The sequence below is a fragment of the Girardinichthys multiradiatus genome, chromosome 6, assembly GCF_021462225.1.
Source record: "Girardinichthys multiradiatus isolate DD_20200921_A chromosome 6, DD_fGirMul_XY1, whole genome shotgun sequence".
NCBI lineage: Eukaryota > Metazoa > Chordata > Actinopteri > Cyprinodontiformes > Goodeidae > Girardinichthys > Girardinichthys multiradiatus.
In genome coordinates this window covers 39,787,645-39,813,130 of record NC_061799.1, presented here as the reverse complement: position 1 = coordinate 39,813,130, position 25,486 = coordinate 39,787,645, and the positions used below count along the sequence as shown (strand labels likewise).

The 25,486-nt window shown below is 39.8% G+C and overlaps 1 protein-coding gene across 1 annotated transcript in view; it reads left to right on the top strand.

The window, feature by feature from the left end:
• The window catches only part of LOC124870126 (integrin beta-1-like), a 46,653-nt gene that overhangs the window by 7,680 nt on the left and 13,487 nt on the right, over window positions 1-25,486 (top strand). Inside the window, exons 2-9 of the mRNA XM_047368649.1 lie at window positions 9,510-9,576; window positions 10,519-10,604; window positions 17,818-18,031; window positions 18,183-18,353; window positions 24,377-24,615; window positions 24,703-24,858; window positions 24,943-25,038; window positions 25,119-25,208. Coding sequence (XP_047224605.1) covers window positions 9,510-9,576; window positions 10,519-10,604; window positions 17,818-18,031; window positions 18,183-18,353; window positions 24,377-24,615; window positions 24,703-24,858; window positions 24,943-25,038; window positions 25,119-25,208 — 1,119 coding nt within the window. The remainder of the gene's footprint in view (window positions 1-9,509; window positions 9,577-10,518; window positions 10,605-17,817; window positions 18,032-18,182; window positions 18,354-24,376; window positions 24,616-24,702; window positions 24,859-24,942; window positions 25,039-25,118; window positions 25,209-25,486) is intronic.

Genomic DNA, 25,486 nt, shown 5'->3' with positions numbered 1-25,486 from the left:
AGATCTGAAGAAGCCTCTGACTGAAGACACTCTGTTGTTGTAGGACAGTCTCATGAAGAGGATGCTCAGAGTTCTCCATAATGTTCTTCATTTTATGAAGAATCCTTCTTTGCACAATGATCTCCAGAGGTTTCAGAGGAGTCCCCAGAACAGAGCCAGCTTTCTTTATCAGCTTGTTGAGCTTTTTTAAGTCCCTGGCTCTGATGATGCTTCCCCAGCAGATGATGGTAGAAGAGATCACACTCTCCACAACAGACTTATAGAAGATATGCAGCATCTTGCTGCAAACACTGAAGGACCTAAGCTTCCTCAAGAAGTACAGTCTGCTCTGTCCCTTCTTGTAGATGACTTCACAGTTGCATCTCCACTCTCTAGTCTGTTGTCCAGGTGAACACTGAGGTATTTATACTTGTTAGGATTATTAATCTGAGAATATTATTTAATATTAATATTTTAATATTTTATCAAATAATATTTCGGTCTGTTAAGGATTGTCCTGTGAATACCAGCCCAGTAAGGCGATGGTATTAGGACAAAATAGAAAGGTGGGAGATGAGCTCTGACATTATTGAACAGCATAAACTCTGCACATATATGGAATGAATTCACACAATTTCTTAAAATACAAGAATTTATTAACAAAAATAAGTCAACTCAAAGTCAAACATATTTCAATCAACAAACTCTTTACTTTGCTAAAACAATCCAACTAAACTACCAAGCAGAATTAAAGAATAACGAAGACTAATGGGCTATGTACAATATAAACAAGTTGATTAAAGATGATTGGAAATTATGATCGAAAGAGTGATGCAACATTACCATGCAATGTTTATGTTTGAGAACCAAGGATTATTTTGAAGAATCTGGAAGTGAAGTTAAATTAGTCTTGGAACAAACTTAGACAATAATCAGCAAACGTTTAGACAACCCTTCACAATGCAAGATCAGATAAAATATTATTTTAATAAAATAATGTTTTAAGAATGATCTGCTGAATAAAACCAACCTTCTGGATGACTAATTCTCAACGGGGTCTCATTAGCTGCCTTTATTTATTAAAATAATATTTAAAGAAATATTATTAAGGGAGTGGTGAAATATTTAAGGAAATATTTTGGAAAGAGCCAAATCTGTCTGGAGAAATGGGGCTTAGTGGTGTTTACCTAGTTATCAAATTTAGTAAAATTATGTTAGGGACACATTATTTACTGGATTGAAAACTAAACCTTTCTGGGTAAATATTATTTAGCACCAGAATCAAACACACACCTTTTAAAAATACCGTTAATAAAAGGGTTAAAATGCATGAGCGTGGACGGCGTGTTATGATCAATCTTCTGTTTAAAATCACCCTTTAATAAAGTGTGTCTTAACTTTAAAAACATAGAAAGACCACAATCTGTGCTGCAGATAGCCTGCTAGCACCAAGATAGCTGAGTTCAACACAAACAAAACCAAACTTCATAAAATGAAAAACGTTTAGATCATATCAATCTAAATCACTTCTATGTTTTTCTGCTCAAACACTTAACCTCATGAACTGTGGTGAGGAACGTTGTCCAAGCGACGATGAAGTTTGAAAAAGGTATCCACAGTGAACAATGGTTAGCTACAGCTAACTTCCTTAGCTTTGGGGGGTCTTTGAAGTTGCGGGCGTTCTGCGAACAAAGGGCTAGCTTCCAGCTAACCTCCAGCTGTGGATGAAGGACGGTTCGTTTTGTCCGCCAACCACACTTACCGTTACCACAGTGATGCGGTCTCTGCTGTCTTCCTTCCAGACTGGGAGACTGCGTCTCTGCAGTGGCTTCTCTGGAACACCGTTTGCTTCTGCAGGCCTCAGAGAGAGAGTCAGGCAATGCTTATACCTTAATTTCCCCTTTTTATGGATGAATACTGGGTACACACACAGTTATTCACTCGTACTTAACTGGTGCATATGATTGCGTGATCTTATGACACTCTTGGATCCAGTTGAAGAGTTATGTCTTTTTGCCAGCAAAGAGACATCAGCGCGCTTGTCTCTCCGGCCAGCCTCTCAGCGGAGTCCTGGGTGGAAGAGGTCAGCTTGTTGGAGAGGGGGTGCTCTTATTCAGACAGAGGCATCATGGGAAGTCTGCTGCTACCCCCCTTTCCTCAGTTGCTGGAAGTCAGTTAAATGCAATTTATTTTGAAAGTTCCAGAAAAGTTTGTACTGGAGTTTTAATGTTGAAATCCATGGCTGGGTCCCAACATACTCCTCCACCACCTCCACTTCTTCTCCCATGATGGAAATAGATTTTGACTTATTCTTGTTTCTCTTAAAATCTACAATCATCTCCTTTGATCTATTGACGTTCAAGATGAGATGATTGTTTCCACACCATGCCACAAAGCGGTCCACCAGCTCCCTGTACTCGGCTTCTTGTCCATCTCTGATCCACCCCACGACTGCAGAATCATCCGAGTATTTCTGCAGATGACAGGAGTCTGTCTTGTACTGGAAGTCTGAGGTGTACAGAGTGAAGAGGAATGGTGAGAGTACAGTCCCCTGTGGTGCTCCTGTGCTGGTGACTACCTGGTTAGACTCACAACCCTTCAGTCTCACAAACTGTGGTCTGTTTGTCAGGTAGTCTTTGATCCAGGAGATTGTTGAGGCCTCCATCTGAGTCTTCTGGAGTTTCTGACAAAGCAAATCAGGTTGGATTGTGTTAAATGTACTGGAGAAATCAAAGAACATGATCCTCACAGGGCTGCTGGCTTTGTCCAGATGACAGTGGGTTTGTTGAAGCAGGTGTATGATGGCATCTTTAACTCCAACTCCACAGCAATAAGAAAACTGAAGGGGGTCCTGAAAGTTTGTTTGCTTACTCAGGTGGGCCAACAGGAGACTCTCTAGGACCTTCATGATGTGGGATGTCAGGGCAACAGGTCTATAGTCATTGAGGACTGATGAATGACCCAAACATTAACTAAAAATGTACACTTTTTGTCTCTGAAAAGATCAAAATATTGCTGTGATGTTTTAGCTGAAAGTGGCCCAATAAAAATTATACTCTGGAAACATTTAAGCGCTAAGTGTATAGAAATCCTGTTTTAAATAGAACAACAACTCCTTAGAAAACCCAAATATCCGGAAATTTAAAATGTTTCATTTGTAGAACCTTAAAGTGGACCATATATTCAGTGACATTTCAGAAACATTAAACCTTTGGAAAGGTAAATGTGCAGGAACCCTAATGTGAAAAACCCAGAGTATTTAATGAAGACACATGGAACATTTGAGCCTTAAAACTCACAAATTTCACATGTACATGTTAAATGTGTAGGCACATTTAAAAGTAGCTTAAACATTGACAGAAATCTGAAAATTCAAGTTTTGATGACTCTAAAATTTTCAAATTGTAAAATGCTTAACAACAGCATTTAAAATAACTGGAGATTTTTGTGAAAGATATGGAAAATTGAGAAAGGAATAATCTAAAAACATGTTACATTTTCTAAAACTGTAACTTTTGAGGAACGTCGTTCACAACCCTTCACTGGAAAACCAGGAAATGTAAGTCTGGAAAAGTCTGGAATTCTGAAATAGTAAATATGTGTGAATCCTGTTGAGGAGTCCAAACCTGGACAACTGAGTCAAGAAAAATAGTGAAAAATAATAGGGACCCTGTCTTAAATACTTGTGGTCCAGATATGGAACGTTTGCAATGTGCATCACATGTTTTAGTGCCTCAAACAGAAATCAATGTTTTAGTGGTTGGAAATATTGCCATTGTTTTCATGTTTTCATTTAAATCAAAGCAATGCATTTGCAGAGAGAAAGTAACGGAGGTGGCCGAAGCTCTTTTGTTTTCAGTGAACGGAGATATGTTTTCAGTAGATTTGCATAGAAAAGCCATGTTCTGGACCCTGAGGTCCAGATTGGAGATTGAATCAGAGGAGTCCTGAAATGTGTGACCCTCCCCTTGCAGACACTGAACCAGAAGCAATGGCTTGGAAAGTATTTGGTTTCAGTTGCGTTTTTTTAAAGACTGTCCGGGACTAGATGTATTAAATGTTCAAGTAATGGGATCACTGCACATTCTGGGGCCAATAATTGTGTTTTTTTTAAAGAATCCACAGAAAAGCAAAGACAAAGTGGTATTTCACTGCTGACTTTAAAAGGCTGCAGGAGGGTTGTATGATCTACTGTACCTGATCGTTTAATGTCAGCTGTTTTCTGTGACATACATGTGGGTTTGCTCAGATGGGCCTCGGTGTGAACTGAAACAAAAGCCCCTTTTCCATTGGATGGACTTTCAGCCATTACCCGGGATTTTAAGAGCCTTCCGCAGATTCACATCTTCCCAGATAAAAGGTCCTGGTCAGGTGGTAGATCAGATTAGCTCGGGATTGTTGAGGGGTCGGGATTATGGATTGGGCTACGATGATTGGTGGACCCTTTCTTGTAGTGTTCAGTCTTCCGCTCACCCGTCGTGTTTAGGACCTGCGTGTTGTTGTTGGTTTCTACTTTATAATAGATTTATATTTAACCATCATGTTTTCTAAATAAGTGGCAGGAAACTGATTTCTCAGTCGAGCTTTGCCTGTTTGACCTTTGGATTCTTATTACCACCCCCTGCTGGACTTGAGGTATAGTGCAGTTTTCTTCACAACTTCCCCATACGTCATTAGGCTGATTTAAATATGTTTCCATTGCCTTTCAAAGCAGTAGAAACAAAAGCCCAACATATACCCAGGATTCCTTTTACCAGGGTAATAAAAAAATCTCCAGGTATTTAAATCCTGGGAGATTTGGTGGAAAAAGGGCTATTACATCCTTTAACATTGTAAGTCTAGGCGTTCTGATCATAATCAAAATGTTTACTATTCTTGGGTTTACGTGGCTTCAGAAGTGAGTGAAAAATTTTAGCCTCTTCATTCTATTTTATTCAGAATTTTACTAATATAATTACACCATGCATGTGTTTAGAGGTGAGATCTTTGTGTTGACATCCAGAGCTATGATGTCTGACCATCCCTGTCTCAGCTGGTGGAGCTCTGGTTGTTAGAAACAGGAGCTGAGGTGTAATGAAAGGTTGTGATGATCACTGTGTCTTTCTGAGCATACAAAGTCATAATTAGGACATTTTACTCATGTTCCTCTACATATTAGATTCCCTGCTTTGTCAGACCTGAGTTTCAGAGAAAAGGTGCTAAAGCAGGAAGATCAGTGAAAGACAGGAAAATGAATCAATCATATTAATTCAGGACCTAAACAGCACCCATATGTATTAATATTTTCTCCCCAAATTAAATGTTATTTGATCCAGGGATGCATTAAGATTCATTTTACCCTCCTTTATTTTTGTTCAGAGTTTGAAGGAGCAGTTTACCCAGTCTATACATTTCCCAGCATTTGCCTGGGAAGCTGTCAGGTCTTAGTGTGAGAAAGACCAGGTTTATGTCCCATTTTGGTTAAATTAAAACAATTTGCCCTTTCCGCAGTTTTTTATGCTTCAGGTTTGAGAAGATTGAGATTATACAGCAGAGCTGTCCAAACGTTTTGCACCAGGGGTAAAAATCGCTAAGTTGAAAGTGCTCCAACGGAAAATAATCTTACTGTGAATTATTTTCATTTTACTTGCTCAGCAGTACATTAAGCATGCAATATTTTAACGAAACAAAGTAGTAAAATTTTGGTAGAAAAGAGCTAATTATTGTAGGTCCAAAAAAGGGTGCGAGACATTTGCCGTAATAAAGGAAAGGTTTACAGTTTCTGAACTTTTTGGGTCAAATGTTTTGTATTTTGTTGGTCTAGAAAATGTTTTTATTCTATTTCCATCAAGAACAAGAGCTATCTTTAAAAGCCCCAGCTATCCTCAGCCAAGTTTAATGAACCTGTCTGATTATGTCTGTTTTGGAATAAAAGGTTGCTGGATGTTAATACTTTTTTTTATCTAATCTTTTCCATTTAAGATGATGGTATATAAATTTGTTTGTGAGGCAGAGGAATGATTACAGAGATCAGCGCTGAGGCTCCCGTCTCAGACCGTCGCCGTCTGTTAGAGGGTGACGAAGAGCCTCGATAGAAGGTCACATGTAGTTTTATATCTGGCTCTCCAATGCAATGGATGTTCCCTCCCTCAGTGATTATCAGTAGACTATGTGTCACCATTGTGGTGTCTATCTGGTAGGTTGTGTAGTAGCGGGTGTCCATCCTTAATCTAAGTGTGCTGTAGTTTTCTAATCAAACCAGTTATACCAGCTGCTCCACTATCTACCCCAGTGCCCAGCTTCAGGTCATTTATGACAACCTTTGGGCCATTTATCCTTGTAATGTGTGTCGATGAGCATTCTTATCCTCTTGTAACAAAAGGGAAACATTAGAACTTATACTTTACTTCACTATGGTATAAATGGGAAAAACAGCAATGAGTCATATTAATAAAGGTTATTCCTAACAAGAGTTTAAAATCTGTTTTTTTTTTTCTTGATCGGCCCATATTTGTGATACTGAAAAATCCCATTTTTATTTCATCCTTTTTAACAGGTCCTTGGAAAAATAAGAACTCCCACTATTTTAGGTGTAAAAATCCATCTGCCAGCAGCGTGTCCTTTGATGCACTTTTAAAGATGAATAAGAATCAGATAAAGATTAGAGACATGTACTTTGATATGGAATATACATATAATATACAAACATATAATTGCTTATTTTGTTCTATGTTCTTTTTGTCTTTGAAAAAAACCCAGAATCGGCAGGTCAGACGTCAAAGAAAACCTAAAATCTGTATTAGCTGGAAAAGCCTGATTGTTGAATCTGTGTTTGTTAGCAGATTTGTGCATAAATGTGCTTTAAATTAAAGCCACATTAGGAACATGAGGATTATTAGGTTTTGGTACAGTCACAGAGTGAAACAGCTGTCTTTCCCTGTTTTTATGCTTTTAAAGTACTTTTTAAATGAGTTCAGTCAGGTAATATTTATTCTTCTAGAGCAGTGCAGTGAATGCTTTTCCTCCAGCTAATGGAGAGTCTGAATGCCTTCCAGTCACTCAGTCATCGCTCTGCAATTTACAGCCCTGTGTCGGGGCAAATCCCAGTGCAGCAAACAAAGCTGGTCTTTGGGAATGTTGGGGTGGAGCGTTAATGGTGTAGAAATTCTCCACAGCTGGGGTGGGTCTGAATGAAATTATGCTTTTTGTTGCATATGATGCACAATGCCTTGAAACAAGGCAACAATGCCTCTTTTATCAGAGTTTAGCTTTTATTTTTCCTTGTTTGTTAGTTTGTTTTTCCCTTTCTTAACTGGCATACATCATCACTTTTACAGCTTTTTCCTTTTAATTGTCTTCAGGCTTGTAGCTTAGATTTATGTTTATTTCAAAGACCAAAATCCAGAAATTTACTCAAGAAGACCGCGGAGGGGGCTTGGATGACCACAAGACAGTTGAGTGCGCAACAGAACCTGGGCAGCAATGCATAAAACGACGTCCACCAAAGTCTTCAGCTCAGATTTAAGTTCATAAAATGAAGATTTATATTGTGATTTATTCATTGAGGAAGAGGTCGGGAGAAATGTTGTCTGAGAACAGCTTTGAGATCTAACAAACCGGCACTATGTGAAGAAATTGAAAAGCATCTGTGGCGATCCCAGTCCGACTGTAATCACCACACCACAGTGGGAGGTGACCACTTGTGATAAAAACGTAAACATTCGGGCAGCATTCAGATTGTTATTTTTATCCACTCTGAAGTTCACAGGCATGTGTCACAGCAGTTGTCACCTGAGTTGCCTGCTGTATATTGGCAAGCCATGCAGTTGTTGGGCAAGTCTCACTTTGCTCCACGTAACCGAGCCTTGTTTTCTTTGTGAAGGTTTTGCTGCTTTTTAAAAGGTTATTCTGAAAACAAAATTTGTAATTGCGCCCAAACTCAGTAAGTCCTGTTGGCAGCCAGTTTACCCACGACATGTCGTTTGGCCTTTCAAAGCCACTTCACACCGAAGCTACATGTGTCGGATGGGAAGGAAAGTATAAATGTTGTCTAAAACAGATTTTAAATTACTTTTATGCTGTCACTAGAATTGGAGAAGCATAGTATTATTTATTTATGTTTTTAACATCTATAAGCATCCTGGCTCTAAAATGGGAGACTTGCCTTACCAATCTGTTATTGCAAGCTGATTCTGTCTCATGATTTTGTGATCTTCTCAGCAACACATAAAAGAAACATTCACCTAATTTGATCATGAGGCCACATTTAACAGGATGTGGTTGCTTTTAGTCACTATCCTCACAAGGCAACAAAAACTTTTTTTTTGTCTTGTTTTTTTCAGACAATCCAGTCTGATAAAGATCCATTGAGTCCGATTAGCTCATTTGTTGACTTTGTTATGAACTGAATATTTCCTGCAGGGGAAATAAACACAGGGTTGTTCTACCTTTTTCTCAAGGAAATGTGTCACTGGACTCACTGAAACTGACAGCCTAACCAAATAAGGCCACATAAACGTTTAACCTGTGTCCTATTCTGGATGCAGCATCAAGGTCGTCCTGAAATTTAAGTTCATTCTTGGAGAGTTTAGTTTGAAGCTCTTCTTGGTGTTGCTGCACTTTGAGCCATGCAACTCTGTAAAGCACCACAGTTATTTCTTTATAGTTTGGGTATCATTAAAGCACATCTGTTGCAGTCATTACATGTCTGCTGCTTGACTCTGTTGTGAGATGGAGAGCATGTCCTCGAGCTATGGTCCTCCCCCATTGGTCTCTTTTCTGCTGGCTCTTGTTCGGATTACAGTTACCACAGCAGTGAAGGGTTCGGATCAAAGCGGCGCCGTCTCTACCTGAACCCCACACCAGACCAAGTCAACATTGGGAAGTTTAGTACAGTAGGTTTGTTTCACAGCAGGGGTGCCCAAGTCCTCGATAGCTACCATCCTGCAACTTTTAGATGGATTCCTTCTCCAACATATCTGAATCTAATGGCTGAAGTCCTTCATCGACTTTGACTGCTCCGACAGAGAATAATGGAACCAGTTTGTTCCACACCATTATATTATGGAGACGTTTACAATTTTTCTAATCTTTGAGAATAAAAATAACTGAAGGCTTCTGTGAATATCCTGCAGGTCCTGCATGCTCTGTTTAAAGGTACATGTGCATTTATCGTCTTGTAACGCTTACATTTTGCAGGGAGACGAGAAAGAAACTAAGTGCACATTTGAAGTGTTAAGAAGCTTTGTTTGTGGTGTTTACTCAGGCAAATGGTGTGATCACAGCTTGCAGGCGCCGCGTATGTGTGATGTTTGTGCAGTAGTTGGCCCTAGGTGACAGAAAACCTGTAACCACAACAAATTCACACACTGTACTGTTTATTTAAGGCAGAAATCTGACTAAGCGTTTGATTTTCTTTTTACTATAAACTCCACTTACATGTCATAGAAATGTGCAAGTTCTTCAGGATGTAAGAAGGGTGCTGCTCAGATGTTGAGCCTCCATGTTTTTGCTCATCGGTGACATTTATGTTTTACTTTTGTCTCTTGCAGATGAATCTCCAGGTTCTTTTTATAGCAGTTTTATCAGCGGTCCTCAGAGGCAGCTTGGCTCAGCAAGGTAAGAAGCCCTAATATCAGCTGTTAAATATTTACCAGCACAGTCTTCATTTATCTGTTGTCAGGATCGTTTTTGCTTACAATGAAACACTTATGCTGTGCCTTGCAAAAGTATTCACAATCCTTGAACTTTTTCCATGTTGGATTACATTATGACCACAAACCTCATTTTCTTTTGTTGGGATTTTATGTGATGGATCAAAACAAAGTTGTTGTTAATTATGAAGTGAAAGGAAGAGTTTAGCGGCTTTATAGGTGTATTTCTTTTCTGCCCCAGTATCAAGTCTTTTGCAGCCTCCGGCAGATTTCCCTCCATGATCTCCCTGATATAGCTCCATCCGTCTAGCATTCCCACAGCATGACACTGCCAGCGCCATGTTTCACAGCATGAATGGTGCTGTTAGGGTGATGGGAAGGATTAGTTTTCCACCACTCAGAGGCCTTCAAAGAGCAGATATATTGATACTAGAATGAAGATAAACTCCGTCAAGTCATTAGGTGACTTCTGAAGGTAGTTGGTTTTGTTGAAGGGTATCAGAGTAAAAGGGGTACAAATGCATGCCTCACATGGCCTATTTTAATTTGTAGAAATTGTGAAAATAAGGTTTTATTCCACCAAAAGTTTGTTGTTGCTACGTAATATAACGGGAAATAGCTCTAGAGGCATGAAAACTTTACCAGGGCACTACATAAAGCATTTATATATGCACATTTTCCCTCTATCATCATGGTTTTATAATCATTTCGGTTAAAATTTTAAGGATATCTATTTCTTTTCCTCTCCATGACATCATCAGTTACTCCACTGCCTGAAACATTTCCCATCATGACTCACTTTCTGAACTGGGAAGGGATTTCTTTGTTGGGCAGCAGCTGGTTTGGGTTAGTGAGCTAATGGAAAATATGTTGTTGGCCTTGGCTCAGATTAACTTTTCTCTTTCAGATGGGAGCATATGCATCAAGGCAAACGCACAGTCATGTGGGGAATGCATCCAGGTCTCCGAGATGTGCGGATGGTGCACAGATGAAGTGAGTTCAATCACTAAAACTGTCGCAGGGGTTATTTTATCCTGAGGAAAGTGTATCAGTGAAATATCTTTGGTTTTGTTGGCTTTTTAGGAGCTGTCATCGTGTGCATTAAATTATATGGCCTATATTTTTTCTAAAAGGCCAATTCAAATACCCATTTCAGACAAATTCAGATATCAAACATTTACAACAAACGACAGTTTTGTTTCTTTTCTAAAGGAAAAAGAGAACTTATTTTGCCACAATCACCTAATTATCTCTAAAAATGTCATGCTGGGTTGTTAAAACAAGAAGGGACTCAGCCAATCACATGGCAGCAACTCAAAGCATTTAGATATCTAGGTTAGAGCTGCTAGTGATGGCGGTAATACTGGTAAATATTGTGATGAGGATATCAGGTGTGATATTTGTTTTCTCCTTTCCTTTTTTTCTCATCTCTGCTTCCATCACTCTTTGTTCAGTGTGAGCATGTCCTGCCGTGAGGTGCGGTCCAACTGGCTAAATATTACATTAGCATGAAAAATGCAAAAACTGTTGTGCTCCAAACAGTCCTTAGCAGCGATATGAATATTTCACACACTGATATTGTGATGACGTTATATTCGCGACATATTGTCCGGCCCTAATCTGGATGTGGTTCATACCGAGCATCGAAATGAGGAAGAAAAGGGATTTAAGTGTCTTTGAATGGTTGTTGGAGGCAGACAGGCTGGTCTGGGTTTGGCCGTCACTTTACAACCACAGTTTATCCATCTTCTGATGGCTTCCTCCAGCAGGATGACCGTCACTCTGGCAAACAGAACTTTCTTTGAAGGGGACATATTATGCAAAATCCACTTTTTGAATCTTTAAATACATATTGTTGTGTACTTGCAGTCTGTAGGAGGGCAGAAAAGTTTAATTTAGTCTCTCCAGGTGCTGTGTAGATATCTTTATACAGGTCCTTCTCAAAATATTAGCATATTGTGATAAAGTTCATTATTTTCCATAATGTCAAGATGAAAATGTAACATTCATATATTTTAGATTCATTGCACACTAACTGAAATATTTCAGGTCTTTTATTGTCTTAATACGGATAATTTTGGCATACAGCTCATGAAAACCCAAAATTCCTATCTCACAAAATTAGCATATCATTAAAAGGGTCTCTAAACGAGCTATGAACCTAATCATCTGAATCAACGAGTTAACTCTAAACACCTGTAAAAGATTCCTGAGGCCTTTAAAACTCCCAGCCTGGTTCATCACTCAAAACCCCAATCATGGGTAAGACTGCCGACCTGACTGCTGTCCAGAAGGCCACTATTGACACCCTCAAGCAAGAGGGTAAGACACAGAAAGAAATTTCTGAACGAATAGGCTGTTCCCAGAGTGCTGTATCAAGGCACCTCAGTGGGAAGTTTGTGGGAAGGAAAAAGTGTGGCAGAAAACGCTGCACAACGAGAAGAGGTGACCGGACCCTGAGGAAGATTGTGGAGAAGGGCCGATTCCAGACCTTGGGGGACCTGCGGAAGCAGTGGACTGAGTCTGGAGTAGAAACATCCAGAGCCACTGTGCACAGGCGTGTGCAGGAAATGGGCTACAGGTGCCGCATTCCCCAGGTCAAGCCACTTTTGAACCAGAAACAGCGGCAGAAGCGCCTGACCTGGGCTACAGAGAAGCAGCACTGGACTGTTGCTCAGTGGTCCAAAGTACTTTTTTCGGATGAAAGCAAATTCTGCATGTCATTCAGAAATCAAGGTGTCAGAGTCTGGAGGAAGACTGGGGAGAAGGAAATGCCAAAATGCCAGAGGTCCAGTGTCAAGTACCCACAGTCAGTGATGGTCTGGGGTGCCATGTCAGCTGCTGGTGTTGGTCCACTGTGTTTTATCAAGGGCAGGGTCAATGCAGCTAGCTATCAGGAGATTTTGGAGCACTTCATGCTTCCATCTGCTGAAAAGCTTTATGGAGATGAAGATTTCATTTTTCAGCACGACCTGGCACCTGCTCACAGTGCCAAAACCACTGGTAAATGGTTTACTGACCATGGTATCACTGTGCTCAATTGGCCTGCCAACTCTCCTGACCTGAACCCCATAGAGAATCTGTGGGATATTGTGAAGAGAACATTGAGAGACTCAAGACCCAACACTCTGGATGAGCTAAAGGCCGCTATCGAAGCATCCTGGGCCTCCATAAGACCTCAGCAGTGCCACAGGCTGATTGCCTCCATGCCACGCCACATTGAAGCAGTCATTTCTGCAAAAGGATTCCCGACCAAGTATTGAGTGCATAACTGTACATGATTATTTGAAGGTTGACGTTTTTTGTATTAAAAACACTTTTCTTTTATTGGTCGGATGAAATATGCTAATTTTGTGAGATAGGAATTTTGGGTTTTCATAAGCTGTATGCCACAATCATCCGTATTAAGACAATAAAAGACCTGAAATATTTCAGTTAGTGTGCAATGAATCTATAATATATGAATGTTAAATTTTCATCATGACATTATGGAAAATAATAAACTTTATCACAATATGCTAATATTTTGAGAAGGACCTGTATTCTGTTTGGGCCATATTTTTCAGTCCTTTCAGTTTTCTCTATAATGTTTTTACATTTTTCGAATTGTTACATCACAGTATTTGCTGCCAAACAGCTAAATAAAGTAATGGACTTCCAGCTGATCAATGTCTTCTTGCTGTGTTTTTGTAGTCCCAGCTCAAGTATGCCTAAGCTGACAGAGGATAACTTTGGTTTGGTTGTTGGGTGTTTTAACCCACACTATTCATTACACCGTCCCCCAGCATCAGAACCTCTTCAAAGTGCCTGGTTAAATTTTTTTTTTAATGGAAATCTACCCACATCAGTGTGGAAATTTCCCTTAAGTTCTTCAGCAACCTCCACCAGTATCCAGAAGGATTTGCTGAAAGACTTCATCTGATTAAGGGGTCAGTTCCTTCTGTCTATGGAAATGCGGCAAAGCGATAAGCTGCAAATAACGCTGAAATAAAAACGAACTTTATTTTAGACATAGTTTCATTGCGTGTTGATATGACGTCCTGGCCATTGTTCTGATAGCAGTAGTGTCGTGCCTTCTGCTCATGTTAGCGCTGTGTGCTGCTTTTAACTCCTTGAGGACAGAACCATACTGCTTGTTTTCAATATTATTATTATTACATAAACAGTTTTGCATTGTTTTTGCTGTTTTTGTCTTGTTTCTGCAGCGCTAGGTAATTGTTATGAAACCAAAAAAATGGCCAAACAGGTTAAAGGGGAGCGCACCATGACCTGTGGGGGGGGCGGGCCGTGAAGTGCCTCAATAGCATTTAAAGAGACGGCACCCAAACAAGTCGCTCTCAGTTTAGGAGTAAAAGAGGAACCTGTAGAGCTACAATAACCAGGGGTTCAGACCAAAGCATTGCAGCTCCACTTTATATTGACCACAACTGAATGATTTATTGATGAAAAGGACGAATTTAAAATCATGATATGTCCCATTTAAAGCAGTAGCTGTGTTTATTTCTAGCAGTACAGATTATTATAATAGTTATTTAATGTTTAATGTGATAACTATATCTTAACTGACACAAAGACAATAATGTCAGAAAAGTGTTTCCTAAATTTAAATGATCTGGCAGACAAAGCAGAGTACTGTTTAATTATAAACTACAAATAAAGAAATAAAATCCGTTAAAAACTAAACCCCAATGTAACCAGTGTATAATTAACCTTTAATGTTAATTTAATTTTCCTTATTCTTCCTCCAGATATTTCTTTGCAACATTTGTTGTTGTTTTTGTTTTTATCCCACTTATTGTCACAAATCTCAAATCATCTCAAACAGGTTTCTTAAACTGGTCTCCACAGTCACCGGATCCTAATCTAGCAGAGGACCTTGAGGATGTGGTGGAAGGGGAGATGTGCATCATGGATGTGCAGATGACAATCCTACAGCAATTGCATGATTCTTTTTTTTTTTTAGCATGTCAAGATGGACCAAAATCTCTGAGGAATCTTTCCAACACCATTTTTAGTTTAGCCACAGAGAAATAAGGCAGCCCTGAAGGAAGTGGGGAGGCCTTAACCCGGTACCAGCGAGATATGCTTAGTAAAGTGGTCGGTGTTTGCAATCATCATAACCTGGAATCACTGGGCTGTCCATGGTAAAAATAAGATTTGATGGTATTAGACTTAGAAATGCTGGTTGCAATGAGCAACGGGTCCAGGGTCTGATAATATGAGATACAAACACACCCCTAAAAAACAGCAATGACGTTTTTACTTCATAGATGAAGATAAAGGCAATTAGACCTGGGTGATATGGACCAAAAAATTATCGCAGCATTTTTTTTCTCTATTAAGCTATTTGCATAATTATTACCATACTGTTTCAAATTATAAATCTGGTTTCTGAGATGGTATCTGTTTCAGTACAAACTAAAAGCACAATTAAAATAAGTAATAAAACATTAGTAATAACTGTGGTTAATTTAAAAAAAATTTCAAAATAAACACTGAATTCCCTTAAGATTTGAAGGACTTTATGGATAAATAAGAAACCTTGTCTACGTAGTAGCAATATATTGATGTACAAATCCCATTTGCAGTATTGTTTAAACATGCAAATCAAGTTTACACTGCTGTTTGCAATCTCTTTTCCATCTTGTTAATAAAGCTTAAATAATGGTGACCTCTCCCATACTGCCTGTTAGACCACATGTTGTCGGTCTAATGCTAAAGCCAACCTTTCTCACTGTTATTGACATTTTCTGGTTAAACATTTTCTGGGGGCGGGCCGTGAAGTGCCTCAATAGCATTTAAAGAGACGGCACCCAAACAAGTTGCTCTGCAGGGGCGCTGCAGTTTGGTACGTGCAGCAACACGGCATCAAATTGGCTTCATCAGTGTCTTTTCATACCTGTGATTATGATCTCAACGTGCTTGTCCTATTATTATTATGCTGCGCTCTGATTGGTCAGCATTATCCTGCATGTCAGCACACACCAAGTATTTAAATTGTTCACATTTGTCGAGCTTGATTCCTGTTATATCTTGCCTTGTTTTTAAGGAAAATTTATCTACACAGCAATGAACTTTATATTTAAATAACCCACAACAGCACTGGTTCTGAGTGTATTATACAGATTTTTATTGATCTTATCTGTTATGTTTTAGTTGGTGTAGAGGGGAGAGGAAGACCTGAACTGTCATCATTCAAAGAATTGGGTCAAAACACAGTTTTTGTTGTTGTTCTGACTGAGTTCATTGTCTCATGTTCTTCCTCTGGATGTTTGCCTTGTGGAATCCATTAAGCAGGATATTTTTCTCTGAGCTTCCCTCTCAAACAGTGGTTTCTTCCCTTTCCTCCTTAAGTCAGACACTCTACAGCAGTTCATGTGAAATATTTTAATGAGATTTTAATAAACTACTTTGTTCCTCTAAAAGTTGCTGAGTTTATTTGGAGAAATAACAGAAACAAGCATGTAGCAGCAGAAATCCATCTCCCTGAGTGGGGAGTGGTTGATGATTGATTACATCAATAGTAAAATTAGCTGCCATATCTCTTCTGGGCAATATGTAGTGACAGTGGATGGTTGATTGTGTTATTATTATTAGCTTTGCAGCACAAGAATGTGGCTACACCAAGCAATGTAGGGTTGCTTGTATTAACCCCTTTTCCACAAAAAGCCCCTGGATTCGTTTTACCCGGACAATAGGAAGCCTGGGGAATTGTGTACATTCTGTTTCCATTGCTTAGAAAAACCACAGACCATTTATTTAAATCGGTCTAATGACAAATTGGGAAGTTGTGAAAGAAACTGCAGCACACCTTCAGTCCAGCAGATGGGATTACACCTTTGCTCTCTTCAAAAGACAATTGGCTAATAAATATTTTTTGTTTCAACTGATTTATCTGATGATATCATTGGGTAAACTCATGTCATTTATCTACAGCATAAACAGAAAAATGTTTTTTATGATTAGAGATAATCAGTCCAGATGTACAGGGAATTGATACATTGACTGTCTAATCATAAGCAGATATTTATTTAAAGTAGATGAGTAGACAATGGAAACACCAGGGTGAAGAGGATTCCTGGGAGCTTTTGGGAAACTGCGTCCAAACCTGGAATTGTGGTCCCTCCTGCGACAGAGCTGTCTGCATTAAACCATGAAAATAATAGCTACCACTCCACTAAGTTAGGTTTACGTGAATGTAAAGACAACAATTTATATTCACTTTGAGCCGCCACAAACAGATAACAGGGAGAGGGAAATCCCAGAGTGCCAGGCCGACATCAGGCAGCGTTTAGTGGGGAAGTCCCAGTCCAACTGCCCGATTAGCTTAGCAGCCTGACCAGCCTGTAAGTGGAGCTCCGCAAACTCAGAACAAAGTAGGCTCCTTCTTGATGCACTGCACAGATGAAGTTTTGAGGTCTAGTTTTTTGCTTAAAAACATATTAAAACTACTTTTTATGACAAATTAATAGTATAAAAATGATAGATTTGTACTCTCACTGCAGCTGGTGGTGCCATGCCTCGCTGCACACTACTTCGCCCCTTTTACCAAACCCGGAGAAATCGGAGAAGTTGTACCTGAGAGTAGGACCATTTACCCATGAAAGTAAGGCCCTTTTGAAAGTGAAATTACCCGGTTAAATATGTATCGAAACACATTCTGGGCTTTTCAAAAGCTGTCCGCAAGCAATGAAAAAGAGTCTCCTAAATCTTTGTTTGCAGCACATTCTTCTGTTCAGCAAACCACTGGCAAAAAGCAGGTGGTCGATTGCATCATATAGGTTGGCAGCAATACCTCCTCTTGAGCAAGCATGTGGTGACAGTAGATGGTTGATTGCATAGTCGGTCACATTGCAGCAATATTATTATATTTTACTTCACTTAATGAGAACGTTTGAAGTTTGTCTATGCAGCAGTTCTTATCCAGGTCCTTGTGCCCTACAACATACAAGGTTCCAAAAATCTGAGACAAAAATGCACCACAAATTGCTACCTGCTGAAATTTGAAATGTTTTAGATTAAACCTTTTTTTCTATTGTGGGCCGATGCACAGTAGTCTTGTACTTTTGCCAGTTATATTTGGCATCCGTGAACATTTATTGTGAAAACTGCAACAACAAAAGAGAACACCACAGATCATGAAGTTGGAACAGATTTGAAATACAAATGTGAATATTTCCCTAACAGCAAGTTTACCTTCTTGCAGAATTTCCTCACTGTTGGTGCACCCAAGTCAGCTCGCTGCGATGACCTGGAGTCCCTGAAGGACAGAAAGTGTAAACAAGTTGAAAACCCACGTGGAAGTGTCGCCATTAACACGAACACACCAGTCACAGTTCGCAAGGACCGGTCTGAGAAACTGAAGCCTGAACAGATCACCCAGATCCAGCCTCAGAAACTCACCCTGAGGCTCAGATCTGGTAAAGATTTTTTCTGTTTTCATAATAAAATCCAGAAATAAGTTAAATTTGTTAAATGTTTGTTTTCAGGAGCAATCCTGATATGTTTTCTCTTTGATTTGTGGAAAGCTAACAGTACATTAATAGATTTAAGTGTTTTTGTCTTTTTCAGGTGAGCCGCAGACCTTCCAGTTTAAATTTAAGCGTGCTGAGGACTACCCCATTGATCTGTACTACCTTATGGACCTCTCCTTCTCCATGAAGGACGACTTGGAAAATGTTAAGAACCTTGGCACTGACCTCATGAAGGAAATGCAGAAAATCACCTCAGACTTTAGAATTGGTGAGTGGAAAACAGTTCAGGTTTCCTACGCCACAGGAAAAGTATTAAAACAGATCAATTTCCCAAATTGGGATTACTGGTCAATTTTTTACATTTTCATGTAAGCTTGTTTAATTCTGCAATGTTTGTCCTGAAACCCTCAGTGCTGCCTTCTTTGGGTTGAACAGTGGCTACTGCAGTTGAATTTGCCTATTGGTTCAAACGGTACTGCTTGCCTACATCACAGCTCCTGCCTTAGGATATAAAACCATCTCACTAAGATGCACGCCGGCGTAGCGAGTCAGGAGTTGGAACTGCGAGCGTGTTATACTTCATTCCTTCGATCGTATGCTTTACTGAAGAGAATAAAAACCTACATGTAAATGTAAACTTTCTGAAAGTTTGTTACTGCTTTGAACGTTAGCCCATGTTAGCAATGATGCTGATAACACCACCTTAACACTCAGAAACAGGACTCATTTTGTCAATTCAGTTCAATTCAGTTTATTTATATAGCGCCAACACATGTCGTCTCAAGGCACTTCACAACAGTCAGGTTCATACATTCCAATTAATCCTAACAATTGAACAGTGCAGTCAGATTCAGTTATTTATTCAAATTGGATAAAAAGTTTTTCTATCTAAGGAAACGCAGCATATTGCATCTAGTCAGTGACTTGCAGCATTCCCTCCTCCTGGATGAGCTTGTAGAGACAGTGGACAGTCACTGGCATTGACTTTGCAGCAATCCCTCATACTGAGCATGCATGTAGCAACAGTGGAGAGGAAAAACTCCCTTTTAACAGGAAGAAACCTCCAGCAGAACCAGGCTCAGTGCGAGCGGCCATCTGCCACGACCGACTGGGGGTTTGAGAGAACAGAGCAGAGACACAAAGAGAACAAAGAAGCACTGATCCAGGAATACTTTCTATGGGAAGGAAAAGTAAATGTTGATGGATGTAGGTCCTTTAGTCGTTTCTCCTAAAAAGAAAGAACAGATAAACTCTGAGCCAGTTTTCAAGGTTAGAGTCTGAAAGAAAGCACATAGAGTTAGTCACAGTTAAACTCAGTCAATCGCCATGTCTAGGAGAGAGAAAGGGTTAAACACTAATAGACAGGGCTATGTGGATCATCGGTAGAGGTGAGCATTAAGTTGTTGCCAGCATACAGGTATCAGAAATGGAGGGTGTGTTTGCACCTCAACCATAACTGAGACGGTTTAGGCTAAACCTGACTCCCCCTTACTCCATCCAACAGGGAGGGAAGAAGACGGAGGTAAAAAATAAAGAAGATAGCTCGGGATAACCTAAGCCACTCTAACTATAAGCTTTATCAAAAAGGAAAATTTTAAGCCTAGCCTTAAAAGTAGACAAGGTGTCAGCCTCACAGACTAAATCTGGGAGAATTTTAAATTCTATTCTGGGTTTAACAGGGAGCCAATGAAAGGAAGCTAAAATAGGAGAAATATGATCTCTCTTTTTAATTTTCATCAAAACTCTTGCTGCAGCATTTTGAATCAGCTGAAGGCTTTTAACTGCATTTTGTGGACATCCTGATAGTAAAGAATTACAATAGTCCAGCCTTGAAGTAACAAATGCATGGACTAGTTTTTCCAGTGTCCTGGACAGGATATTTCTAATTTTGGCAATGTTCCGGAGATGAAAGAAGGAAATCCTAGAAACCTGTTTAACATGGGATTTAAATGACATGTCCTGGTCAAAAGTAACACCAAGATGTTTTACTTTATTACTGGAGGTCAATTTAATGCCATCCAGGTTAAGTGATTGACTAAGCAGTTTCTTTTTTAAAGACTCCGGTCCAAAGACGACAACTTCTGTCTTGTCTGAATTTAGAAGCAGAAAATTTAAAGTCATCCAAGTTTTTACGTCTTCAAGACATGCTTGTAGTCTATCTAACTGGTTGGGCTCATCAGGATTTATGGATAAGTAAAGCTGAAAAGCGTAACAGTGAAAATTTATTCTATGCTGCCTGATAATTTGACCTATTGGAAGCATATACAGGTCCTTCTCAAAATATTAGCATATTGTGATAAAGTTAATTATTTTCCATAATGTCATGATTAAAATGTAACATTCATATATTTTAGATTCATTGCACACTAACTGAAATATTTCAGGTCTTTTATTGTCTTAATACAGATGATTTTGGCATACAGCTCATGAAAACCCAAAATTCCCATCTCACAAAATTAGCATATCATTAAAAGGGTCTCTAAACGAGCTATGAACCTAATCATTTGAATCAACGAGTTAACTCTAAACACCTGCAAAAGATTCCTGAGGCCTTTAAAACTCCCAGCCTGGTTCATCACTCAAAACCCCAATCATGGGTAAGACTGCCGACCTGACTGCTGTCCAGAAGGCCACTATTGACACCCTCAAGCAAGAGGGTAAGACACAGAAAGAAATTTCTGAACGAATAGGCTGTTCCCAGAGTGCTGTATCAAGGCACCTCAGTGGGAAGTCTGTGGGAAGGAAAAAGTGTGGCAGAAAACGCTGCACAACGAGAAGAGGTGACCGGACCCTGAGGCAGATTGTGGAGAAGGGCCGATTCAAGACCTTGGGGGACCCGCGGAAGCAGTGGACTGAGTCTGGAGTAGAAACATCCAGAGCCACCGTGCACAGGCGTGTGCAGGAAATGGGCTACAGGTGCCGCATTCCCCAGGTCAAGCCACTTTTGAACCAGAAACAGCGGCAGAAGCGCCTGACCTGGGCTACAGAGAAGCAGCACTGGACTGTTGCTCAGTGGTCCAAAGTACTTTTTTCAGATGAAAGCAAATTCTGCATGTCCTTCGGAAATCAAGGTGCCAGAGTCTGGAGGAAGACTGGGGAGAAGGAAATGCCAAAATGCTAGAAGTCCAGTGTCAAGTACCCACAGTCAGTGATGGTCTGGGGTGCCGTGTCAGCTGCTGGTGTTGGTCCACTGTGTTTTATCAAGGGCAGGGTCAATGCAGCTAGCTATCAGGAGATTTTGGAGCACTTCATGCTTCCATCTGCTGAAAAGCTTTATGGAGATGAAGATTTCATTTTTCAGCACGACCTGGCACCTGCTCACAGTGCCAAAACCACTGGTAAATGGTTTACTGACCATGGTATCACTGTGCTCAATTGGCCTGCCAACTCTCCTGACCTGAACCCCATAGAGAATCTGTGGGATATTGTGAAGAGAACGTTGAGAGACTCAAGACCCAACACTCTGGATGAGCTAAAGGCCGCTATCGAAGCATCCTGGGTCTCCATAAGACCTCAGCAGTGCCACAGGCTGATTGCCTCCATGCCACGCCGCATTGAAGCAGTCATTTCTGCAAAAGGATTCCCGACCAAGTATTGAGTGCATAACTGTACATGATTATTTGAAGGTTGACGTTTTTTGTATTAAAAACACTTTTCTTTTATTGGTCGGATGAAATATGCTAATTTTGTGAGATAGGAATTTTGGGTTTTCATGAGCTGTATGCCAAAATCATCCGTATTAAGACAATAAAAGACCTGAAATATTTCAGTTAGTGTGCAATGAATCTATAATATATGAATGTTAAATTTTCATCATTACATTATGGAAAATAATGAACTTTATCACAATATGCTATTATTTTGAGAAGGACCTGTATATAGTAAAGAGAATTGGCCCATGTACTAAACCCTGTGGTACTCCACAATTAACCCTGGAGTTTAAAGATGATTTATCAATTACATGAACAAATTGGAATCTGTCAGACAGATAAGATTTAAACCAGCCTAGCGCTGTTCCCCTGATCCCTACAGCATATTCCAGCCTTTCTAAGAGAATATTATGGTCGACTGTATCAAATGCAGCACTGAGATCTAACAGGACAAGTACAGACACAAGTCCATTATCTGAGGCCATAAGAATATCATTAGTGACTTTCAGCAGAGCTGTTTCAGTGCTATGATGAGCTCTGAAGCCTGACTGAAAGAATTTTAGATAAGAATGGAAGATTGGATATGGGTCTTTCATTTATTAAATCATCTCCATCAAGCGAAGGTTTCTTAAGTAAAGGTTTAATTACAGCTAACTTAAAAGCCTGTGGTTCTGATCCATTTACTAAAGATAGATTAATCATATCTAAAATGGGGCTGGTAATCAGAGGGAACACTTCCTTAAATAATTTGGTTGGGATTGGGTCTAACATACAAGTTGAAGGTTTAGATGAAGCTAATATTTCTGATAACTCAGGAAGCTTCACAGGATCAAAACAGTCCAAACACAAATCAGGTTCTACAGTTATTTCCAATGTTGTCTCACTTGCTAAGGATGAAGTAATCATCTTCAGGAGTATGTCAAAGATTTTCTTTTTAATAGAATCAATTTTATTTTGGAAGAATCCCATAAAGTCACGACTGCTGAGAGCTAAGGGAATGGATGGCTCAACAGAGCTATGACTCTGTGTAAGTTTAACAACTGTACTAAAGAGAAACTTAGGATTATTCTTGTTCTCTTCTATTAATGATGATAAATAAGCTGTTCTAGCTTGGTGAAGTGTCTTTTTATACAACAGTAGGCTATTTTTCCAGATTAAGTAGGAATCCTCTAGGTGTGTAGAGCGCCATTTTCTCTCCAATTTTCTAACATTGTGCTTTAAAGTACGCAGCTCTGAATTAAACCAAGGAGCCTGCCTCCTATGAATAATTAACTTCTTTTTCAAGGTGGCTGCATTGTCTAATGCATCACGCAATGATGAAGAAACACTATGAACAAAAGAATCAATTTGTGAAGGGGAAGAAACAGAATTATTGCCCTCCACTGTGCTTTTCTGTGATAATGAGGAGATCAAAAGTGGAACAGATTCTTTAAAGGTTGTCTGATAATGATCTACTGTAATGAAATTTTCTTTCAGGTGTGGAGTACTCGGTTAAATTAAACTCAAAGGTTATTAAGAAATGGTCAGACAGGACAGGGTTATGAGAAAATATTGTTATGTCTTTACACTCAATGCCATATGTCAGCACACGGTCCAGAGAATGAAGACAAAGGTGGGTAGGTTTGTTAATGTTTTGAGCAAAGCCAATTGAGTCTAAGATAGCATTAAATGTTATATTTAAGCTATCACTTTCAGTGTCAACATGAATGTTAAAATCCCCCACTATAATAACTTTATCTGTATTTAACACTAAATCAGATAAAAGGTCTGAAAACTGATCTAAAAATTGAGAGTAAGGGCCTGGTGGACGGTACAAAACAACAAACAGAAGTGGTTTTAGTGCTTTGCAATTTGGATGAGGAAAACTAAGGATTAAATATTCAAAAGAGTTGTAGCTATTGATTGGTCTGGGACTAATCAATAAATCGGACTGAAAGATGGTTGCTACTCCTCCTCCTCGCCCAGTATTTCGAGGAATGTGAAAATTTAAATAATTTGTAGGAGTTGACTCATTTATAGTAACATAGTAACAAGTCCTCCACTGCCTCCGTGAGTCAGCTGAGTCAGCAACTCGAACTGATGAGGCTCAGGTCCGCTGGGCTCCACAAAGCCTCCCTCAAACTCCAATGACGAGGTGGGTTAAAAATCCTACTCCTTAAAAGACCTGTCTGTGGTGAAACTACCAGTGTCGCTGTGCTCACCATCGTCCTCTTGACCACATTACTGCCTTACCCCCTCCACTCATCCCCACTCCTGGCCGTGCCCTTCAGTGTCTCTTGGCGCTGCCCGCTTTGAGGGCATTTTTAAAAAATTTGTCTGGGGGAGGGGTTATGCTTTTACATTGGGTTTAGTCCCACTTTAATGTTAACAATGGTTTTATTTTCTTTGGCTGTTTTTTCTTCATTTGCCAGATGTTATTTGTTACCTCACTCACCCCTAGTTATCTTTAAAGAACAAAACAATCCATCTATCAGTTTGTCTATCCATCCTTTGGTTTCTTGGCCAGATTGTCTGTTCACCCATCCATTGTCTAGCAGAGATTTTATTTTGGACATAAAAAATGAGCTGGAACTGAGGGTTACAGATCAATACATCTGTAGTCCTTGCTAAAATAATCCTTTTTTAATTAAATCCCTTCCAGGTTTCGGGTCCTTTGTTGAGAAGACAGTCATGCCCTACATTAGTACCACACCAGCAAGGCTGCTGAACCCCTGCACAGGCAACCAGAACTGCACCAGCCCCTTCAGCTACAAGAACGTCCTGGCACTGACCAACAAAGGTGACGAATTCAACCACCTTGTGGGCCAGCAGCAGATCTCTGGCAACCTGGACTCTCCAGAGGGGGGGTTTGACGCCATCATGCAGGTGGCTGTGTGCAAGGTGAGCTTTTTACTCCTGCTGTTCAGTCAGAAGGCGTTTTGGGGAGTTTCTGCATTAACAAGTTGCGCTTTTTTGTTTTGATCGCAGGAGCAGATTGGCTGGAGGAACGTCACCCGTCTGCTTGTGTTCTCCACTGATGCTGGTTTCCACTTCGCAGGAGATGGAAAACTGGGTGGGATTGTCCTACCCAACGACGGGAGGTGTCATCTGGAGAACAACATGTACACAATGAGCCACTACTATGTAAGTGGTCTTTCTTCATTTAAATGTGTCCTTCCCTCCTCATGGACGCATCACTCTTATAATATTTGATGTGTATTGTTGCAGGACTACCCATCCATTGCTCATCTGGTCCAGAAACTAAGTGAACACAATATCCAAACAATCTTTGCTGTAACTGAGGAGTTCCAGTCGGTTTACCAGGTGAACTTTCAGCTGTTTTCCCAAATTACTCAAAACTAAGACTTTTTTATCAAACACGCCTCCTCTTATCCCTCTGACAGGAGCTGAAAAACCTCATTCCTAAGTCTGCTGTTGGAACGCTGTCTGCCAACTCCAGCAACGTGATCAAACTCATCATTGATGCCTATAATGTAAGACCTCCTGCACCATCAGCACACCACTTCTACAGGTCCTTCTCAAAATATTAGCATATTGTGATAAAGTTCATTATTTTCCATAATGTCATGATGAAAATTTAACATTCATATATTTTAGATTCATTGCACACTAACTGAAATATTTCAGGTCTTTTATTGTCTTAATACGGATGATTTTGGCATACAGCTCATGAAAACCCAAAATTCCTATCTCACAAAATTAGCATATTTCATCCGACCAATAAAAGAAAAGTGTTTTTAATACAAAAAAC